Here is a 20,538-nt window from a genome sequence, read left to right as displayed (position 1 = left end):
CATTGGTACGGCGCCCAAAGCATCCTTATATTACCTATTCCTGTGAGCGAACTGCTCATGAATAACTATCGCATTGAGGGGATTGAGAGTGATGCGGTGGAACAGAGGACTGCATATACCATTCTGATCAGCATCTAACAACACTTCGCGTCTTATTCAGGGGGTAATTCGAAGGTGATTACATCGTTTAAACGTCAATTTGGCTGTGATTATCCTTCTAGTCGATACGAAACTCACGGCTTTCAACTCCCCGAGTTTTCATTCAGCGCAAAAAGAAGGGTCTGTGATTCGCCTCTCCAAAGTGATCCAAACCTTTAAGTCTCATTCACGGTTCAGTCGAAACTCTCCTGGTCAACTCTTGAGCTAGATTAGTTAATGAAACCGTCAATGTTGCTAATGCGTACGATTAGGGTTAACTGCGAGATCAATTGTCTGGCTAAAGCTATCGTAATAGCTAACATCACGTACTCCTGGCTGGGTATTCCTCAACGCTGCTAAGCCTATTCCTCATCTGCCAGATCCGCATCACAATCCTCGCCGCCTCACTCCCTGGTCGCCAGTCTCCGTGATTTCTTCTTCCAATCCCCTATATCCACGGCCTCGTATTCCTCTAGAATCTCACCATCTTCCATTACGTCGCCCTCCTCGAGATGCTCGTGGAGTTCCAGCATCAGCCGCTCATCGTCCATAATCACCTAAAACTCCTCGCGGACCTCGGCTGTGATCGGGTCATCTGGAAACCCAATGAGCGCCTTGACAGTGTCTGAATCAACTCCCTACTCCGTCAATCTCGCAGCCTTGTCAAACTCCTCCTTGGTCCAGGGACGTCCGAGCCGATGAGATCCCTCAGGCTTGTCCTCAAGCTCCTCTTTGGCCTTCTCCACCATGTCGGCACAGTTCTCGTACTTGTCAACGTGTTCGGGGCCGAGGACGCGGTCGACGTTCTGCTGGAAGTTGCGTTCGACGTGCGCGTTGAAGATTGCCCCATGGCCGATCTCTGGCTCGGGGGCATCCTCCTTGTTTGGGGTCTGTCGAGGCTTTGCGAATGAGTGTCTTCGGATGGAGGCCCTAACAATATCAGCGTCCCGGCGTGGGGAGGGTTGTCGTGGGGAGGGGGAGCGAGGGGGGCGAGGGGGGGGCACCCGAATAGGGTGCTGGCGGGGAGACTTCCGGGCGACAACTCTGGGGCCATGGTCTCGACGACGAGTAGGGAGGGGAGGAGGCGGGCAAGCATGCTTTCGCTGATGATCGGTCAGGTCAGAGACGCGCTTGTAGAGGGGGTTGTTGTAGAACTCCGAGAAGTCTTCCTCCTCTTCGGGGTAGTTGTGCGGAGTAGACATGATGACAAGCTGCTACAGCGAAGGATGTTTTTGCTGGGGGTAGTGTATTCTTGTGGTAATGAATGGTTGTATGTTGTGATGATTTATGAAGAATAAAACTCCAAGGAGATGTTTGTGTGTGGGTGGAAGTAGAAGTTTGAGCTCATCCCGTCTTATTGTGGTGATGAGATAATGTTCAGGGGAGTAGATGATTCATCTTGCTGTTCTGCCACTACCCGCTCTGGCAGTGGCAGCTGCGATGCCCTCGCTTTTCGCGAGGCTGCACACAAGGCTGCCAGTGGCTCGATCAGAGTTCAGCCGTCAAGACCTGAGGCCTGAGGATAGAACTCTAAGCTTTGGCACTGGCGATGGTCAACCTTCAGGTGCTGGGTGATGAACTACCTATGCACTGAAGTCAATCTGGCCCAGGAAGCAAGAAGCCTTCTAGTATTAGCTAAAGATCCTGCACAAACTGGTCTAAAAACTTGACGAGATATACTTAACTTACCCAAAGCTTGTCATCACTTGGAAAAGGGGTCTGAGGATTTTCTCCAGGAGCTTCTTCTGTTTGGGAGTCATTCTTTGACACAAAATTAACATTAAACCGCCTGCGCTTAAATATCAGATCGCTCAACATGCAAGTATATGTCCCCTACTCCTCCATCCCTGCTCCTCTCCCTTTTCATCATCGCAACACTTGTCTTGACCACCTTCTCTATCGCATCACCACCACACACGGCGACAGCAACATTCCCAGGAACATTGCCGACCGCTGTTCTGATGAACGTCGCGATCTCGGGTCGACCCTCTGTGTGTTCAATGGCCGAAGCATGTGCCCCATCGAAGTCCATGTCCATCTCCTCCTTCAGCAACTGTTCCTCCCTACCACTCTCCGAAGAGGCACGGGAGTCTATTGAGAAGCGCTCCAGTTCAACACTTGGGCCTCTCGGCTCTTCGATCAATCTTTCGCGACTTGCGTTCGCGTCGTCACGAAGAACGGCATCGGAAACGGTACCGCCGCCCTTCGTTACCGCGACTTGAACATTCACCGAAATGCCCATCTCCTTCGCCCTCGACAGCACACGTGATATGCGCTGAAGATAGGGCTCCGCATGCGCCCTTCGACGAACAATATACAAAGCATTGATCTTGCGAACACACCCCGGCGATTGCGTCGAAAGTAGATCCTCGAGAACAGGCGTGGTGAACGATCCTCCAGTTGACGCAGCGACAAGAACAACATTCTCATACTGCTTCCAGTTGGGCGTCGCACCAAAAGGCCCTGTAAGCATAACCCTCATGCTCCCATTATCACCCCTCAATCCCGTCCTCCTCGCCCAATCATTGAGGTCCCTCGTCAATCCGGTCTTCGTCTTGATCGTAAGCTGAACATTCTGGTTCTTGCCTTCAGAGTCCAGAATATTAGCAATCGTAAACGGATGCGGTGTCTCCCATCGGAAAGTCGGCAACCAGATAAGAACATGCTGTCCGGGCTTCCACTTGAAGTCAACATTTCGAATAGTCATGGTGGTTAATTCGTCGTCAACTGCTTGGATACTGGCGTCGTATGCGTATCTCACAGATGGATTCCCCGAAACCCGAAGCCGCAGGTTCCGCCAGATCGGATTCGCCGAGCGTGTCACTACATCGTATGCAAAAACGCCCACGGCGCACCAGATGCTAAAGAGGTGATGGTCTGGAACATGGAGGACCAAAAAGACGAGAAGTAGTACGACTGAGATGATATGCTGTACCACGAAGAGTTCGTACTTCATACGTCGGAAGAAGGGCAGCGTCGACACAACCGTCCAAGCCAGGATGAACCAAGCTCCAATTCCCGGTAGTACCATCTTGACGGTCTTGATCTCGGTCCAGAAGAAGCTGGCGGCTAGCCATTCCCATGCGAAGAAGCCGCCGTGGATGGTTGCGCTTGCGAAGAAGACCCTTGACGCCCATCTGTGGAACCAATTGAGCCTCTCGTACGAAGTTCCGAGTAACAGACCAATTGGGTTGACGCGTACTGCTAGGAGGAAGGGTAGCGAAGTCTGTGTCGCTGCTATCCAAGCTGCGCGAAACGCAATGCGCTCGTGGAAATTGGCATCGTGGTGTATGGACTTGTATGTTACAAGACCCGCCACGAACGCCGTGTACGTGACAACGACAATTGTCTTGCGAACTGGCAAAGTCGCCGACCGAACTGGAAGTCGAAATACCCTTGATGCCAGAGACTTCGGCGCATCAACCAATTTCTCTACTGTCGAGAGTGAGGTATCTGAACTGGCTCCAGCATCTCTTCTCTTTATGCTATAATGTCTCAGTCTTATTCCCCCGTTCTTTAAGTCAACATACCGTTGTTTAGCGATAAAAATAGATATTAACCGCGAGACAGAGCCAATTATCAACACCATCGCCAAGACATACCAGTAAAGGCACGCGAGAAAGTGCTGCCTCACGGAATCCTCACTCTGATGCCCATGGCCGTGGCCATGCTCCTCCTCCTCTTCGTGACCGTGTCCATGACCGCCGTGTCTTCTTAACAAATCCATAACGATAACATAGAGAAGAGGAGGAAGTGAGATGGCTCGTGTTAGAATGAGAGCTAGCTTGGTCAACAGGGTAAGGCTAGATTACGTGATGCTAAATCTCCGGAAGTGCCGGGTCGTAATAGGTGGAGAGAGGAATCTTGCTCAAATGGACTCAGCCACGATGAGTCTGGAAGGACATTGACGATGAGCGACTACATTATTTGGGCTGTGTCCAATTGGTAGAATCATCTTCTGCATTGAGACGGCTGAACTTAGTCTCAGTTTTGTGATGATGCTATTTTGGGAGCATTACCCTATACCGTTGTGGTTTGAAAGAGTGTTTACGAGGTGAAGTGAGGACTGAAGCTTTCCGAATAATGTCTTGTCGGCGATTGGATAGCTCGTATACGGCGTCCAGCAGGGTACACCGAGTATCTAACTTGCTTGGGGCCATTGTGCAGTCCTCGATAATGAGCAAGAAGAGTTTAGACCACAAAATAGATGCCAAAATAAAGTCATTAAATAATCCACTAATTTCACACCAACTTTGCCCAAATTCTTTTATCGCTTCAGATGGAGACGTCAAGCTCTTTGACCTCTCCTTAGCAGTATGCTGAACAACATCATTGCGGTCAAGGCAGTTTCCATTAACTGGTCGCCTGGAACATTCGGCATCTTACGACAGGGTAGCATTCACGAATGGGAATACGTTGACCAAGCCGAGACACCAACCCCCAAGACCCCTCGCATCTCCCGTAATTTTCGCAGTATGCCAATGTTGCCATCATGACTGCTGACTCTGCTTCATGGTCAAGGCCAAGATGCCCAGAAAGCCGAGACCAACGACTTCGTGATCTGTAATCTATGCCCATTGTACTCGTAATATCCTCCCCAAGATCCTCACCGAATGCCATGACGCAACTCCCAAGTGCCATGGAAGCGCATTGACCGACGTCGCCAACTCAAACGTCCAACTCATCACCTGCAAGGCGTCCAATGTCTCAGCCCGTATCAACATTCTTCCCCATTCCCAATCGCCCACTGCCATTCTCAGCACTCTCTGCCGATCACCCATCCGTAACCGGCTTCACTCGTGCACATGACCAAGCCACCGATCGTCAAGGTGCATAAACAGCGTCACATTCTAAAAAGACATGTGAAGTTCAATTTTCGCAATCAATACGACTTCATTGGTTCCGATGTCGGGCGTGTCAACTTGTCTTAGCCAGTGGGGCTTGAGGAAGAGATAGGCGTTTATAAAAAGAAAGGGTTTTAGAACATGCAGTGATTTGTTGGTGGTTGGAGATTAACTTGCAGCTTGGTCGAGGCACAGCTCGTAGGTGGCTGCTGGGTGTTCGTTCCTGGGCGTGGCACCCCAAGAACCCCCAAAGGTTATCATGTGCAACACGAGATCACTCTTCCACGACGAGGAATGGTCATGCAAAAAGAGGGTGTTGTCGTTTTATTGCATCAGATGCACAGAAATCTGATCTGGCTGAAATCCCTCGGCTGCTCTGCGCATCTTATCTTTCACATGCTGCGAATTACACTGATGATAAGTTCTCGATGATTCAGGCACAGGCACAGGCACAGGGACAAAATGAGTTGTTATGCATTGGATCTTCTATTTCTGGGGGGATCCTACTGTATCAACAAGTTTCAAGCGCTCGCCAAGGCCTTTACCCCATTCACGATTCCTCTCGTAACAGAACCCCATTTTCAGCGACGGCGTCAAAATACCTTAGGCCACGGGAAGACCCGGCGTACAAAGGAAAGAAAGAGGTCTGTGTTTCAGGCGCTGGGATCACCCCCGCGATTCGAGTGAGTGAGTGATTTTAGGCGCTCTGTGAAACTGGTCTGTGACTGCTGAATCATAAGCAAGCTGATCAGTGCGAAAAAGAACGGACGAAAAATGAATGAGACCTTGGATGATTTGCATATCAGGTTCAGCTATTGACGGGTCGACGTATGCAGACATGGATGAGTTATGTATGCATCGGTACATGTATCTGTGTCCCACTTGATGTTTGACACGTGGATACCATGAAGCATAATAACCTTGAGACTGTGATCATGAAGACCACTCAGTAGACACTGTGAATACATTATTCAGCTACCGTGGTAAGGCTTCAAGTCTTGTGCAATCCTACAGAGAAACAAACAGAGCACGGCGTTAAGAGAAGTGTAAACACCAGCGGACGAACCGACAGGACAGACAGAAAAAAAGGCGCAGCAACGTGAGAGCGGGCCGCCCAAGAGCCAAGTCCCAATTAACCCCTGTCGCTCGCCTGCGTGACGTGGGACCAACCCTGCTAGACCCCTTCTAACTCGTTGGTGTCAAACGAAATGGAGGTGTAGTTAGAGGCAAAAGAAAATATCAGTCCCTGCAGGCCAGATCGATTAGACTGCTTAATCTTTTCGGTATGTTTGTTCCGTAACCCGCCGACTTGTGCTGCTCCTGAGCTGGTGAAAACAGAGGCTAGAGGAGGGGATGAATAGGTACGAGATACTGTACAGAGACACTAGAGACGGGCATCATGCCGGGCCACCCCCCAGACACTCGGACTCTCGTTTGTGTCGGGGGAGACAATGATACAAGCCCATGTCTCTCATTTTCACTCTCGAGAGCATGTGAAGATGAATATCCAACACTGGTCCTACAAGCCGTCCACGTCATATGATTCCCTGCTTCACATTCCATACTTCATATACAACATCTATCCATCCATTCTTCCCAGGACCTGCACTTGACATTTTCGCTTTCTCTCGGTCCACCTCCTCCTGCAAAGCCCCATAACTTTCTTTCTCTTCTCTTCCGGTCCCGCAGCCGATCGTCAACGCGCAAAGCCGTCGTGGGTCATACCGCAACTCCACCAATTGAGTAACAAACAAGCTCCACTGGCCTGGCTAAAGTTTGGGTAAGGTGATGTTTTTCTCGTGGTGATCGGTTGACGGTTTGAGCTAACGGGATGGGCTTGAAGAGAGAAAAACAGGACCGAAGGACTAGAGCAACGCACCGCTTGAGATCGTCAAGGTCATTCGATTTGGGACTGACGACGTGTGATAGAGAAAGCCAGAACAGATTGAGAGTCAAGTAGACAAACATTCACTCATATTGCCTTTGTCTACTCTGCTCTCACTGTTCAGCTTAAGCTTATTGTTACTCATAAATAACCTCACTTCACTCCAACCCACCAACAACGCAAATACCCGGCTTTTACACCCGACATTCTTCAGTACCCATTACAAATCAATATCCACCATCAAAAACACCAACTCGTCTTGCTCGTCCTATTCCATCAACGCTATTCCTTAGGTACATGACACCACCACCGTCGTGCATATCCTTTCACCGCCCAGAGGCCAATCCAACACCCCTGGTCCCCAGCATCCCGCTTAGAGCCCCTGCTAGGGCCCTGAACTTTTCCTCGACTGGGGTGTCTTTGGTTCAACTTGGGTTAAGTTAAATAACAAGACAAAGGCAGACCGCAACTTTTGGTCTCTTGTTTTGTTTCTCCCGCAACCAGGTTTTTTTTTCGCCTTCGCTTCGCTTCACCGCGGAATAGAAGTGGAAAACACGCCTTTTCTCCTTTCTTATATATTCATTAACTTTGTCTTTCGTTTTGCTGTTGTTGGTAACTTGGACCTTGGCTGGACTGGGTCGGAGATTTGTGTCTGTCGCTTTTCGGGGGATTATTAGTAAACGGGTGCTGTTGTGAATACCCTCCACCTCATCATACACCCATTTACCTTCTTTTACTGGAACGACTCGCCACAAATTAATCTCACCTTCAATTCACCTTGCCTTATACTTCGACTGGTCAGCTTGGTATCGTCGAATGTTCGCCCATCATGGAGGAAAGGTCTGAGTCGCGAGCTTCAGGTACAACATACCATAGCTTCGCAGACACGGAGTTGTTTGAACCCATGTCTCCCCCTCGACCACCCGTCACACACGATACAACCACTCTTCAACACCTCGAGCATCTTCAGCATGAGCTTCAGCGTCAGCAGCGTGAAGCTCCGAGTAGCAAGGACTGGGTGAGAGAGCGTCGGCCTGGCACGGCAAAGATGCAGCGACAAGATTCAGGCTATGAGTCAAACACGCCCCGACGAACCTCTACTTCTAATACCTCCCACGGCGGGTCTACTATTAACAACGCTCACCTTCTTGTGGGCCGACGCTCGTCAAACGATTCTTCCAATGGTAGTGGTAGTCGTAGCGGTAGTAGCAACGGCTCAGGAGTCAGAACTCGTTTCAGAGATCGTCGCCCTTCACTCCGTCGAGCGGCAAAGACTCACCCCGTCCAACCAACACGCACATCCAACCAGTCCCTCCACCTCGTACGCACCGCAACAGCTACTTCCCCCCCCAAGCAATCAGCCGCATTCTTCCACTTCCCATCGCCAGACCCTATTCAACTCGCCGACACCGTTCCCGACCGCCGCGTGCAACCCACGCCCATCCCGTCACCTCCGCCTCAGACAACACACTACTGGACCAGCGACCGCACCCGCCGTCTTGAATACGCCGCCATCGACGCTGCGACGCGCGGTGTCAAGGGCTGGGTGATGCGGCATCTCGTGCCTGACTGTTTTGTGTCGTGCGAGAACAAGCATGTCCCGTTCGATGACGACTCGGGCAGCGTGAGAAGGTATAGACTTGAACTTGAGGATGATCATGCTGAGAAGGCGGGAGGAAAGTCTGTGCGGCGACGCAAGGGATGGAAATTCTGGCGCCGCAGAAAGGTCGATGCTCAACCTACGGCCTACATCTGAACAAACCTCAACCACGAAACAAAGAAACCCTACACCACCCGCATAACATATCGCATCGCATCGCATCGTTGGCGTTATATACCCGTTGGCTTTTACATCGAGTTAATTTTACAGAAAGAACACCTGCATGATACAAGAAGATAATGATTTGATAGCATTCGGAGCGAAAGAATGAAGGAAAGCAAGAGAATATGATCTAGATGAAGAGATGTCGCATGAAGCTTCTATTCTGGTGAGGGAAGTTATTTATTCTCTATTTTCTTTTACCTGCGCGTTACTCTTTAACAGATATTTTCGGCACTTATTACTATTTATACCATAAGCATAGTTAGTATTGTTTAAAGACAAGAATGATTTGACTTTTAGGCAAACATGTTCATGTTCAACCTCGTGAAGGTCCGTGACCCGTTGTTCTTTGTTCTCCGGGTGTTCAATAGCTTGGACCGAGCGCTATTCGCAAGGTTGGTGATGATATAATGACCGGGCCTCTCGATTGACCGCCCGATTTCTGGAATTGCAATTCCAACAGCCGATTTACAATGGCACAGCCGATCTGCAAGAATCAGCCCATGATGCTCATCTCGCCGAACGAAACGCCGGCCACGAGCCGCTCCGCCTCCGAGGGCGCACTCCGGAGGTCAGCTTCGGAGCCTTGTCAAACGATACTTCCGATCCGGCGCAAATCCCTGGAAATGGTGGTGCCGCTGGCTAGGGAGCAGGACAATGATCGAGAGGTAGAAAAAGTACCCATGAGTCTGGCGAGGATTGTTGTGAATATGCAGGAGCATTACACGGCGGAGTTGGAGGCTGAGAGACAAAGAACGGGAGGCTTGGCGAGGCAGAATGAGGAGATGATGAGGAAGATGGAAGAAATGGAGAGCAGACTACAGATGCATGTTGTTCTCATGGATGGATTTGTCGGGTTCATGAGGGATGTGAAGGAGGGGAAGTTTGCAACTAGCGGAGATGCGGAAATGGAGATTGCAAAGGCGTTTGGGGGAGAGCATCTTGACGAGGTCAGACGGCTTGTAGCGGAGAACTACATGCCAGTTCAACAGAGTGTGGAGCAGCCAGCTACCGAGCCTATTGTCTTTAATGAAGAGGATGAACCTCAGGAACCAGCGCCAGCAGTCGTTCGACACGTGGGCTTTGATGAATCGCCATCGACGCCAGACCTGGAAGCACCTCCTGTACGAAGCTCTGGACGACGAGCACCAAAGCGCAAGAATCCTCCTTTGAGGCCACATCGTGAGGTGAAGCGACAAACAAGAGCGACTCTGCGGAGTGTTCGGCTTCGTAACACTTCATCATGGACTGCTATCAACGCGAGGTATTCTCCGTATGCAGGCGCTGACTTGAGTAATGGAGAGGACAAGGATCTTGACTTCACTCCTGATCTCGAAGTTGACGAGGATGACGAAGAGGAAGAAGAAGAGCAGGAAGAGGTAGAGGACGATAGCGACAGTGAGATGGAGGACATACCAAATGCCCCAGCAACACCATCACCATCTCTCTCGGACGAAGAGCTCGAAACCACAAAGACACGATACTCCGCTCCTCGCTCCGTCGCATACCGATACGCCAGCGGTCCACCCAGCCGCAAGTTCAAATACCACCGCATGCCCAAGTCTGTCGCATTAGTATGGCAAGAATGGAAACACGGCAGTAACGGAAATCCATCGATTCAGTCTCTCGAGGAAAAGTACAGCACGAGATGGCGAATGGGAACGTTGCAGGAACGCAAATACGCGAGTAATTACGTCGGTGTGAGGCAGAAAGTTGTGAGAAAGGTGGAGGAAATGTGTGAGCATAAGGGGTGGACACCGGAAAAGGCTTGTGAGATCTTGGATAGACGTGTTGATGGGAGGATGCAGTTACTCATGACGGCGCTGAGAAAGGGACAGGATCCGTTGGTGGTTATTCCGAGAAGATAGTATGTGAGTCAGCGATGTTGGTCAAAAAGACAATGAACATGAATCAGAAAATGACCATTGTGAGTGAGTAACTGAACAAGCGAACAGGCCTCATTCAGGTGTTGTTACAGACAAGTGTTCACTGGCCTGAAAGACAAACCCTTTCTTCAATGAATGGCTTCTTTGACACCCCCTGCAAAACCGACCATTGCTTTGTCTTCACCACCTGAACATTGATACACGAGCAGAACATGATCTATCATTTCACCCACAGACCTCGCTACCAATCGTTAAAAGCACTTCGCTATGCCTTTCTCTAACTTTACCAGCTTCAACTTCTTGAAGCTTCACATCACGTTACTCGCTTTTTACAATACGTTGCTCACTGTGATTAAAAGAAACGCTTCAACACCATGTGCTACATTCAGGTCATCCATATTACACGCTGCGAAACCCGCCGTCCAGCGGTCATCAACACTACTACCGGTAAAACAGTCTACCATCCGCTCGAACCACCTGGGATCTGCGAGCACAAGCGGCCATTTGGCGACGCGACGTGTCATTATCACGGCGACTGCTGCTCACCCGGACAGATCTTCTTCTGCAACGCCAAGGACCCGAGGGATATGTGTCGTGGTAGGCAGGCCTACCACATAAACATTCATCCTCACTACATGTACGAGTCCGGTGTACTTCACCAAATGGAGCCCATCGAAGACTGGCAGGCCCTCGAGATGAACACAGATGTTTTTGCCTACGAGGAGGACATTCGATATCAGTTCATGGAAGCCGGTGCGTTGATGTACGAGCTTGAGAAGGACGCCGAAAAGATTGTTGAGTATATCCTGCACAACCAGACGAGCTGTCCCGAGGAAGAGGCAGAACTATTCCTTGAACATAGCGATCTCTATGAGATGTGGAGTGAAGCGCATCACCAGTTCGTGGGATTGAAGGAGGCGTGGGAGATTCTGGCGAATGTAGGCTGTATGGAAGTCTGCCCGTCTTCTCTCCTGCGTGTCCATCCCTGGCGAGAGTGCTTCCAGGAATGTCCCACGCTACAGAAGGGGTTTCCGCAGTTTACTTATGTTCCATTTTCTTGGCTCGACAATGTTGAGCGGCAGGATGATCTTCTACGATGTCATCCGTATTACTCTCAATACCAGCCACCAGCTCGTCCTGAACCACGTATCAAGGAAGATGCGCTGTGGACAGCGCCTGCGCCATATGGTGTCGATCCGGGTTTCTCTGAAAAGACCTTTGCACGGGATCCGAAGACTCAGAAGGGGTTTGAGGTGCTGCCGTATCCAGGAGAATGGGCTGAGGTGTTTGAGGACAAGGCTCGACGGATCGCTCAGATGAAGGCTGAGATTGAAGCTGAGCCTACATCGATCTCGTCGAGTTCGGGACCAGAAATTCCTCCTTGGCTCATTCCTTACGGCCAGGAACCAGATATGGGATGGAAGGACATCGATTGGCACCACTGTACTACGATTATTGAACGGCCTACGAGCCCAAAGACTCTTCCACGCAACGGAGTGATTCAGCGGGTCATGCCTCCGAAGGACAGTTACATGAACCCTAAGGACGCGCCTAAGGGTCCAACAGCTCTTCCATGCAAGGAAGAGACTCGACGCGCCAGCCCCCAATGGCGAACCGAACCTATTTCCAAGGAGGTCATACCATGGGACCTCTTCGGCAATTCTATCGAGGCTCCATGGAATGGGTACAGCTTCACTGGGACGGAGAAACCGGCAGAGCAGGAGTTTCCCCACGTCCCTTCACCAGTGGAAGAACCTCATACCATTGCACCTAAGGCGAAGAAGAGCTTGAAAAGAAAGAGTGAAGAAGATCTGGATGGTAGGATTGTAAGGAAGAAGTCGAAGGGGGTGAAGGGATGGGCAAAGCAGAAGTTGTCTTATGCCCCTTCACCAATCGGGTATTTCAAGATCTCTGCTCGTAAAGCAGTGGGGACGCTGAAGAGAAAGAGTGAGGATGATTTGGATGGGGGGATTGAGAGAAAGAAGGTGAGAGTTTGTACCGTTTGAGGAGCTCACGGATTGGGCTTTGGGAGTTCTAGGAGTTTAGGGTCTAGGAGTTAAGAGTCAAGGAAGTATGGTGTTTTGGAGTCACGGCGTTTGGGAGTTAAGGAGTTTGGAGTTGTGGCGTTTATAAAAGGTTATAGAAGTGCTTGGGCACAGATTATGAATAGGAAATAAAGAAGGAGAGAAAAATATGAGACTTTAAATCGTGAGAAAAGTGATTGTCTTGATTGATGCTTAACTGATGCAAATACTGATTATCGTTTGCTTGTTGGGCTGTTTGAAGCTGGTGACCAGACCAGTTTCCTCATCCCTCTCGACACCACCACCGATAACAATCCCGTTTGCACGGCGAGGAAGACTCAGCAAACCCTTACCGACAGCGTTATAATCCCCAAAGAACGTATGAGCGCGAACATCAGAACCGGAGGTCAGTCCATGTCCCAGAGTCGCCCCCCACATATCTCCAACACGAATAGCATGCGCAGAAGAACTAGCATCGCGCTCCAGCAGAACAGAGTAAATATATCCAGTATACATCACAACGCCAATAGCTTCGTTGGCGGGAAAGTTCCAGCGCTTTCCATCACAAGATACAGGATGCCACGGTGTGACGAGAATCTTACCCACGCGACACAGGATCTCACTCTCAACGGGGGTCTTGAGAACCATGGCGACACGGCGTGAACCAAGAGGTGTACGCACCTTCATACCACGTCGAAGTTTTCGGATCTGTACTGTCCGGCCGGAAGCGAGTGTGACGACTGTAGAGCCTGCGAAGCAGACGCCGCGGGAGTTACGATAAGAACTCATGCTGAAGCCTGTCATTGAACCATGTGAACGGCCGCCGCCGCCTCTAGAGTGCACGTGTCGCGAAGGTTCGGGGGCAGGGAGATTATCGAAGATTTGGTCAAGTGCGTCGCGGCACGAGATGAATAGAGGACTCTCAGTGCTGTACTGAAGAGGGCCAGGGTCCTTGAAAGAGTTGCAGACCTGACGCGCATGGGCGTTGAGGAGAGATGGGAGGAAATGGCACCCCCATCTGTTAAAGTACTCTTTGCTTTCAATTGCCATGGAGACTTGACCTTGGGGTTCATCGGCTGATACGTCTTGCATAAGAGACTGGTTCTTCTCGTCGTTGAAGTTCTTGGCGGGAAGGGTATTGATCCAACTTCGAAGCTCTTCGCGCTTGTTCTTCATACCCCGTGTGATACCGTGCTCACCATCTACACCAATAGGAAACATGGTCGAGATGAAGTTGCAGATTAAAGATCTAGATTCATGGTATGCGATCTCGAAGGCAGGTAGATCGCTGTACTCAAGGATGCTGCGCTGATTGCTCGCCATAGGAATAAAGTCAGCGTCTTTTGATAGCATTGACTCGAGAACCTTGCGGCTCTTGAAACAATCCCCAGGCTTGACGTATGTCAAGTGCGCATCGACAAGAGCCCGAGTGGGATTCTCTTCACTCAAGAACTCAAGCTCCTTGAGACCATTAGTGCTGAGGAAGATATCGCGAGACTGTCCAAACTGCAGATTCCCAAGGCTTATCGTAAGTTCAGCCTCGCTGTCTTCCGAATCATTGGCAAACGCGGGTACGATCTGGTCCACGGACGGCCCCGTTGTCTCGTACAACTCCAGAGGCCGGGAGTACGAGAGTTTGAGAACGGCGCGAGTTGCGAATGTACTTTGGAGGTTTGCGACAGCGTGGACGAATACTGTCCCGATCATACCGGCGTCGGGGATGAAGGCGTAGTTGCCGCCGCCAATCTCGGCGATAGACTTGAGGAGCCCGGAGCGGAGACTGTAGCCGAAGCCGAAGGTGTGGATTGAGGCTGGGAGGGGTCCCATTGCGCGGATCTTGGGGACGAAGCCTGCTGCTGGGTTCCTGTGAAGGTGAGTATGTGTGATTGAGAGGAGATGAAGGGGGACTTACATGTGGTTTGGCATGCCGTCGGTGAGGATCATGATGGCAGGGACGTTGGTAGATGACTCCCCGGTGTTGAACAGCTTGATGCCTTCAAGCAAACCCTGCCAGAGATTGGTAGCATCGAGAGGTTTCATGCTCTTGACATTCTTCAGCGATCGAGCTTTGTTCTCTTTGTTCATGGGAATAAGAGGTTGAAGGACTTTGGCCTTCGAGGCAAAGGTCACAATACCGAGACGATCATTCTCATTCATTGACTCAATAATAGTAAGCGCAGCATGCTTTGTCAGGTCAAGAACGGATAGACCATTGCTCTCGTCACTTTCTCCTGGGACAGGGGCTGCAGAGACCATGGATCCAGAGACATCAATTACAAGGACGATATCGCAAGGGACATGGGGGATCTTGACGGATGGTTCCTTTGGGGGTTCTATCTTGACCAAGAGACCTTTTCTGTCTGGTACAGGCTCTAGACGAAGAATCGCATCTTTGTCAGAGATGGTCCCGATGGTTTGAACTTGGTCCTTTTCGGGGTCTTCTTTAGGGGTCTCATCATTGGTGTTCTTAGAACCACTGACGAGACTGCGAAAGATGGGTACTCTCTGCATATCATCAGTTATAGTAATCCTTATAAGACTTGTTAGTACTTACAACCATTATGAGCTATTATTACCGTGTCAAACGAATGCGAGATCTCACAGAGACTCAGAGAGATTAGGAGAAAGAGTTGAGATGCTAAGTGTAAGCTGACCAGGCAGCGAAAGCTAGTATTTAATAAGTAGCATGATTCCCAGTGAATGCCAATCTTATGGTCCTACAGAAGGATTTGTATGAGTCTGACCGATTGTATGTAAGCTAACACCCATGTCACGATCCGCCCGTCGTACCGAACGGACCACACAGCACGCCAAGGTAATTCGCCAGGCAGATTGTTATGGCCGCATGGATACGGAGAGAGTAGCATTGGCACTAACAAAGAAAGGTAGCTATTGGGGAGACAAATGTCTGCCTTGATATGGCACCAGATTGTCGGATCCCTTTTGCGGGCGAAACAGTGTTTCATGGGCTGAGCTGGTGGGCCAAGGCAGACATGATACTTGCCCGAAACAGGTAAGATTTTTGTGAGGAGGGGGCTTGTGGTTGGCCGTAGTGGCACATGGCGGACTGCGAGGCATCTCCAATCTTGCGGGGTAGACTTGGGATTGCGTGCGTGTATGAGGCTGAGGGTCAGCAATAGAAGCTTGGACTTGGTTATTGGGACTATTGATTTGTCTAAAATTGGATTTTTAGAGATAGTGGCAGGCTCATGGGTTGTATGTTTGTCAGGTTTGTTGCCTTGCGAAGGAAGCAAGCTCTGTTTATTAGCAAGTTCCGATCAAAACACCCATGTCAACTACACTTGAAGTCGTGATTGTTGGCACCAGTGATTGCTCTTATAGTCACAAGCCCAAAGCCTGGATAGAAGCACGAGCTGAAAGGATGTTTTCGATTCTATCCCTAATGAGGAGACGCGCAGCCACGGTGTCCTGTTGTGCAAATGATGTTCGTTCTTCATCTTAGTTGGTTTTGTCGTAGATACCTGACGTTTAGTCCAGAACATTTTCGTCCTATGAGAACACAACCATGGTCGCTGTAAATAATCGACTTCTTATTCGCGGATGCGACCAGGCATACACATAAACAAAAACCCAATAGTACCTAGCCAGGCTGCAGTTCTGCTCGTTGGGCAGAGTGCTACAACTGTTGGTGTTTTTTGCAAGTGGTCACCCTATACCATAAGCTCTATGAGTTGGCGGCTTGGATACATACAGATTGAGAAATATGAGATATGATCCCGTCGCAAATCAAAGTGCATCGGAAACAAGGCACTTCATGTAGCGTTGATCAAGTATATGAAAGGTGTGATCAAAAGACCAGCTGGATCAAATCGATAAAGTTATTTCTACAGCTCCATCCAAGCCAACCAACTTCTACGCTTGGCTTGTAGCCAACACAAGTTTGGGCCTAAAGCTCCCTTCTCTTATCTTCCATACTTCTTCCTTCTATAGAGATGACCATTGTCGCTTTTACATACATTTTACGAATATTCTTGAGGCTCTCGGATTAATTAAGGTCTTTTTTAAGCATCGGCGGACTCCGAATATTATAGTGGATCCGTCCAGCGATGATGTGGAGATGTCAAAAAAATTGCCTGAAGATCCCAAATTCTTGCAGGCGCGGTTGCCTCGGCCCTACTTTTTTTTTATTTTCCTTCTTTTCCTTCTTCTTCCTTCTTCCTCTTGGGCATTAATATCTCTTCATCTGTCCCCGTCGCAACTCTCTTCATTCCTTTCTTCTATATACTATATTACGCTCCGTGCGACGTGTAAATACCGCAAAAATGGTTGAGAAGCTCTACGTCACATACAACGATGTAAGGAGAATTTACCCCGCCACCCCGCCTTGATGATGGGCTGTGATGCGCATCATGAAAAGTCTAGCGATGCGACAGTATCGCCAGCTTGATGGAACACTGTTTGCTGGATACAGAACAGCTGTAGCAAACAACCCTCTATCACCGGCTATGGCACAAAATACACAAATGGTCGGCTGCTGACGTGCTTCACAGGTGCACAAGATGTGCCAAAAGTCCGCTGAGAAGCTTCTCGCCGACTTCCAGCCCCAGCTTCTGATCGCCATCGGTGGCGGTGGTTATGTTCCCGCTCGAATTCTCCGATCTTTCCTCAAGAGGGCCGGCTCTCCCAACATCCCCATCCAGGCCATCGGTCTCTCCCTCTATGAGTCTCTCGGCAACGATGAGGTCGAGGCCCCTGGTACAAAGGTCACCCGAACACAGTGGCTCGACTTGACCGCTCTCGGCGAGATGCAGAACCTCGTCGGAAAGCGAATCCTTATCGTTGACGAGGTCGACGATACCCGAACAACCCTCGAGTACGCTGTCAAGGAGCTTGAGAAGGATGTTGAGATCGCTCGTCAGCGCATGGGCGCGGACGCTCCCGCTCCCAAGACCGAGTTCAGCATTTTTGTCCTCCACGTATGTAGCACGATACTGAAATCACAAGCTCAAACTAACAAATTTTTAGAACAAGGACAAGCCCAAGAAGGGAAAGCTCCCCGATGATATGCTTGCTACCCGTTACTCCGCTGCCGAGACCGTCGGCGACGTCTGGATCAACTACCCCTGGGAGGCCATCGACATCGACGAGCATGACAGGAACGCCAGCCTGCAGACCAAGAGCAACTAAGTGTTTTCTGAGAATTCGGAGTTGGGAAAATGGCGCACAGATTTAAACGAGATATCATATACTTGATGAATGAGATTCCTGAACTATCGGTTCAAAAGATTATCTATACAATGATGCCACCCAAACAGCACCAGACACGAACTAGTTCGAGCTGCAATGCGAAGGAATCCTGCGCCTGCTAACATCTAACACACCAGATACCCGATTTCCGGTCGCCTCCTTCCAGTACTTAAGACTTAACTTTTTCAGTTCATCTCGTCTATCTTGGACCCGGTTCCCAAGAAAACTCAAGCCTAAGTTCATCACAAGTATCTCGCGGGAGATAAGGGACGGGTAGCGATCGATGTATTCCGGCGAGTCCCGTGACAAGATATTCTCGCTCGCGAGAGCGTACGCTCGGATGAAGCTCTCGTAAGAACACATCTTCAGCTCCCACTTTTCCCCATCGGCTTTGTCTCGCGGCAACGGAGGTCGCGGCCATACTGTATTGTTATACACAGCTTCGGCCATGGCCTTTGTTTCGTCTTGGCCTGGCTGCAGAGGCTTGCAGTCGCCAAAGTCGGTCATCCACAGCCGCGTATGACCTTTCTTATCGGGTGCAAGATAGAACTTGACCCCAGCTGCATCTAAGTTGCACCTCCAGTGGAGTATTGCAAGAGATACGCCCATCTTCTCACACCACAATTCCAGGCGTTGCTCTGTCTCGTGCTTGAGCTGGTCGAGATACACGGGGCGGGAGAGGAGTCTTGTGCTTAGGGGCTCGTCTGGAGGTGCCATCATGCCGAGATGAACTCGAAACCTGACGTTTGACAAGTTCGGGTCCTTTTTGACTGACTCTCGAATACTGGAATCAACAAATGTGCGGGCAAGAGCGCGGACTGTGGCTGGTTGGAAAGGCGGAATAAAGCTGGTAACGTATCCCGCTGTTGCGATATCTTGTCCTTCATGATCATGATAGATAACATCGGACACGAAATCTGGGATATAGGGCGATCTAGGCCCTTGGTATCGATCGCAACGGCGATTGAATTTGCCCTTGTCACGGCGTCTCGGTCCTGTGCTTATTTCGAACGCAGGATCATCGTGTTGGTCATAAAATTTCCGTGTCGCTTGTGTCCATGAGAGATCCATTTGCTTTACGACCAACATATGGTTTTGCACCTCTCTCTTGATAGCCTCGGGATTGTCAGAAAGTTTAGCGGCATATGTTACGCCTCCGACTTGGACTTTGTGGATGTTTGAGTTGTTGTGGCAGGGTAGCTTTGTGAGTTGGTATTCCGCTGCATCCCAGGGTTCCCGGAGGCGCCAGGAGGAGCCATTGTACGAAGCGAGCTTTCTGGGGTCACAGTCGTACTCTGTGCTGAGAGCATATTTGCTGACTCCTTCCTGTGTATTAGTCGTGTTGTCTTCTTGTGCGAGTAGGGTAACGACGTGAGGAAGGCGGTGCTTTTGAGTGCTTGCCATGGTGTTATGGGGAGCCTCTGCTTCAACAGCTGTTCTAAAAAGGTTGTTGAGGTTTCGCGGTGTCGGAGCGAAATGAGTTGCTCGTGCTTCAGGATAAACGCCCTGAGGATGGTTGTGAATCGCGGAGGCAGAAAACATTAGAGGTTCAAACAGAACGGCAATGGAAGCGGGTCAGCGCAAGTCTTATACGCCAGGCTCAAAGTTTGCGATACCAAACTGCTCCCACTTTAAAAGTTTATATAATATATAGTTTCTTGTCTATAGTCTAATCGTCAACTCTATCATCCAAACCCCCAATGAGTAAAATGAAAACAAGGGGTATAAGCTTTTCCATCATGTCTCAGCCCAAATAACCATTCCAACTCACGCTTCACTCAGCTCTCCTTGGTGCCCTCACTCTCATGCCTCTTCTTCAAAAGCTTCTCCGTCTTCATGAACTCTCTAATCCCAACTGGCAAATCCGCATACAGCTCCTCGTCCCAAAAGTCCTTTGCGATCTTGGCCTTGCCAACCTCTGGCGCAGCCCAATTCGACTCTGACCCTCCACCGTCCGAATCCATCGAGCCTTCGTGTTTTCTCAGCGCAGCTTGTGCCTCTGCGTTCTTGAGCTGCCACTCCTCCAGTTCATCGCGATACTGGTCATACACGCAGTTCACACAGCCGCTCATGCAGCAGTTATCCGGCTCAACGGGCTTGGGCGGTACGAGCACGCCGGCTATGTATGTCGTTTTTGCTTTTCGCGCTGCTAGGCGTTCGTCTTTATCTGCGGAGCCGAAGAGGCGTGAGCCAAAGACCAAGCGTGCTTTTTCTTCTGGTGTTTGCACTGCGGTTTTGGTGGGGAACTCGGATTGCACTGAGGGGTCTGCTGTTTTGGGAGGGACTTCTGGTTTGTCGATTGGGATATGAGACGGGTTGTTGAGAATTACTTCGTAGTATGGGCCGAGGGAACTGCGCTGCGGCCAGTCTTCAGTTCGATTTGGTGTGGCGCTGACGATGCTTCGTGAGGGTATTAACGGTCGTAGCCGAGGTAGTAATCTGGACGGTATTGACATTGTGAATCGGCGCTGTTAGGCGAGAGGGGATTTTGGGTGCTGAAGGAGGAGGAGGGCGGGCGGAAACGTGAGGAAGTTGGGTTGGTAATGCAAATAGCGAGAGCCGAGAAAGTTGGTGTTGAGGGTCGGAAGTCCGTCATTTTCGCCTCGGACGTCATCGGCTGGGGTCACGCTAGCGAAACTGGGGTGCGTGGGGGCGGAATGAGCCTCTTGAACTTTGGCGATAACTTCAGAGTCACTCCCGGTAGAATTTCAGAAAATGGCTTTCAATTCAT

General features: G+C 50.1%; 9 protein-coding genes across 10 annotated transcripts; 4 read left to right on the top strand and 5 right to left on the bottom strand.

Annotated features, from left to right (window-relative positions):
* Window positions 1-776: 776 nt before the first annotated feature.
* Window positions 777-1,340, bottom strand: FVEG_01783 (hypothetical protein; the record flags this gene model as incomplete). Its single annotated transcript, XM_018888777.1, has 1 exon — window positions 777-1,340. The coding sequence occupies one exon, from the start codon at window positions 1,338-1,340 to the stop codon at window positions 777-779; it is 564 nt and encodes a 187-aa protein (XP_018744789.1).
* Window positions 1,341-1,933: 593 nt separating this feature from the next.
* On the bottom strand, window positions 1,934-3,169 carry FVEG_01784 (hypothetical protein; the record flags this gene model as incomplete). Its single annotated transcript, XM_018888778.1, has 1 exon — window positions 1,934-3,169. One exon carries the CDS (start codon window positions 3,167-3,169, stop codon window positions 1,934-1,936), a length of 1,236 nt encoding a protein of 411 aa, XP_018744790.1.
* A 4,527-nt stretch (window positions 3,170-7,696) lies between these two features.
* On the top strand, window positions 7,697-8,623 carry FVEG_01785 (hypothetical protein; the record flags this gene model as incomplete). The annotated part of the gene is made up of 1 exon (XM_018888779.1): window positions 7,697-8,623. One exon carries the CDS (start codon window positions 7,697-7,699, stop codon window positions 8,621-8,623), a length of 927 nt encoding a protein of 308 aa, XP_018744791.1.
* A 539-nt stretch (window positions 8,624-9,162) lies between these two features.
* Window positions 9,163-10,557, top strand: FVEG_01786 (hypothetical protein; the record flags this gene model as incomplete). The annotated part of the gene is made up of 1 exon (XM_018888780.1): window positions 9,163-10,557. The coding sequence occupies one exon, from the start codon at window positions 9,163-9,165 to the stop codon at window positions 10,555-10,557; it is 1,395 nt and encodes a 464-aa protein (XP_018744792.1).
* A 392-nt stretch (window positions 10,558-10,949) lies between these two features.
* Window positions 10,950-12,581, top strand: FVEG_01787 (hypothetical protein; the record flags this gene model as incomplete). Its single annotated transcript, XM_018888781.1, has 1 exon — window positions 10,950-12,581. One exon carries the CDS (start codon window positions 10,950-10,952, stop codon window positions 12,579-12,581), a length of 1,632 nt encoding a protein of 543 aa, XP_018744793.1.
* Window positions 12,582-12,755: 174 nt separating this feature from the next.
* FVEG_01788 (hypothetical protein) lies at window positions 12,756-15,337 on the bottom strand. The gene is made up of 3 exons (XM_018888782.1): window positions 15,154-15,337; window positions 14,512-15,104; window positions 12,756-14,463 (listed from the first exon to the last, which is right to left on the bottom strand). The coding sequence occupies exons 1-3, from the start codon at window positions 15,157-15,159 to the stop codon at window positions 12,813-12,815; spliced, it is 2,250 nt and encodes a 749-aa protein (XP_018744794.1). The 5' UTR covers window positions 15,160-15,337; the 3' UTR covers window positions 12,756-12,812.
* Window positions 15,338-16,720: 1,383 nt separating this feature from the next.
* FVEG_01789 (hypothetical protein) lies at window positions 16,721-19,529 on the top strand. Of its 2 annotated transcripts, XM_018888784.1 has the most exons (4): window positions 16,721-16,915; window positions 17,111-17,536; window positions 17,586-19,011; window positions 19,145-19,502. In XM_018888784.1, exons 1-3 carry the CDS (start codon window positions 16,883-16,885, stop codon window positions 17,745-17,747), a joined length of 621 nt encoding a protein of 206 aa, XP_018744796.1. In that variant the 5' UTR covers window positions 16,721-16,882; the 3' UTR covers window positions 17,748-19,011; window positions 19,145-19,502. The 2 variants fall into 2 exon arrangements, with proteins under 2 accessions (XP_018744796.1, XP_018744795.1); XM_018888783.1 differs by having other exon boundaries at window positions 17,586-19,529.
* Window positions 17,865-19,349, bottom strand: FVEG_01790 (hypothetical protein; the record flags this gene model as incomplete). The annotated part of the gene is made up of 1 exon (XM_018888785.1): window positions 17,865-19,349. The coding sequence occupies one exon, from the start codon at window positions 19,347-19,349 to the stop codon at window positions 17,889-17,891; it is 1,461 nt and encodes a 486-aa protein (XP_018744797.1). The 3' UTR covers window positions 17,865-17,888.
* On the bottom strand, window positions 19,350-20,449 carry FVEG_01791 (hypothetical protein). The gene has a single exon (XM_018888786.1). The coding sequence runs from the start codon at window positions 20,261-20,263 to the stop codon at window positions 19,586-19,588; it is 678 nt and encodes a 225-aa protein (XP_018744798.1). The 5' UTR covers window positions 20,264-20,449; the 3' UTR covers window positions 19,350-19,585.
* Window positions 20,450-20,538: the final 89 nt, after the last annotated feature.

Source organism: Fusarium verticillioides, chromosome 6, assembly GCF_000149555.1.
Source record: "Fusarium verticillioides 7600 chromosome 6, whole genome shotgun sequence".
Classification (NCBI taxonomy): Eukaryota; Fungi; Ascomycota; class Sordariomycetes; order Hypocreales; family Nectriaceae; genus Fusarium; species Fusarium verticillioides.
This window is presented reverse-complemented; position numbering and strand designations above follow the sequence as displayed.

Coding starts and splice junctions, on each gene's coding strand:
- FVEG_01789 (XM_018888783.1), top strand. CDS start 16,883: ATGGTTGAGAAGCTCTACGTCACATACAACGAT. Junction 16,916..17,110: donor TCTACGTCACATACAACGAT/GTAAGGAGAATT, acceptor CGTGCTTCACAG/GTGCACAAGATGTGCCAAAA. Junction 17,537..17,585: donor TCAGCATTTTTGTCCTCCAC/GTATGTAGCACG, acceptor ACAAATTTTTAG/AACAAGGACAAGCCCAAGAA.
- FVEG_01788 (XM_018888782.1), bottom strand. Junction 14,464..14,511: donor GACGGCATGCCAAACCACAT/GTAAGTCCCCCT, acceptor TCACCTTCACAG/GAACCCAGCAGCAGGCTTCG.
- FVEG_01791 (XM_018888786.1), bottom strand. CDS start 20,263: ATGTCAATACCGTCCAGATTACTACCTCGGCTACGACCGTTAATACCC.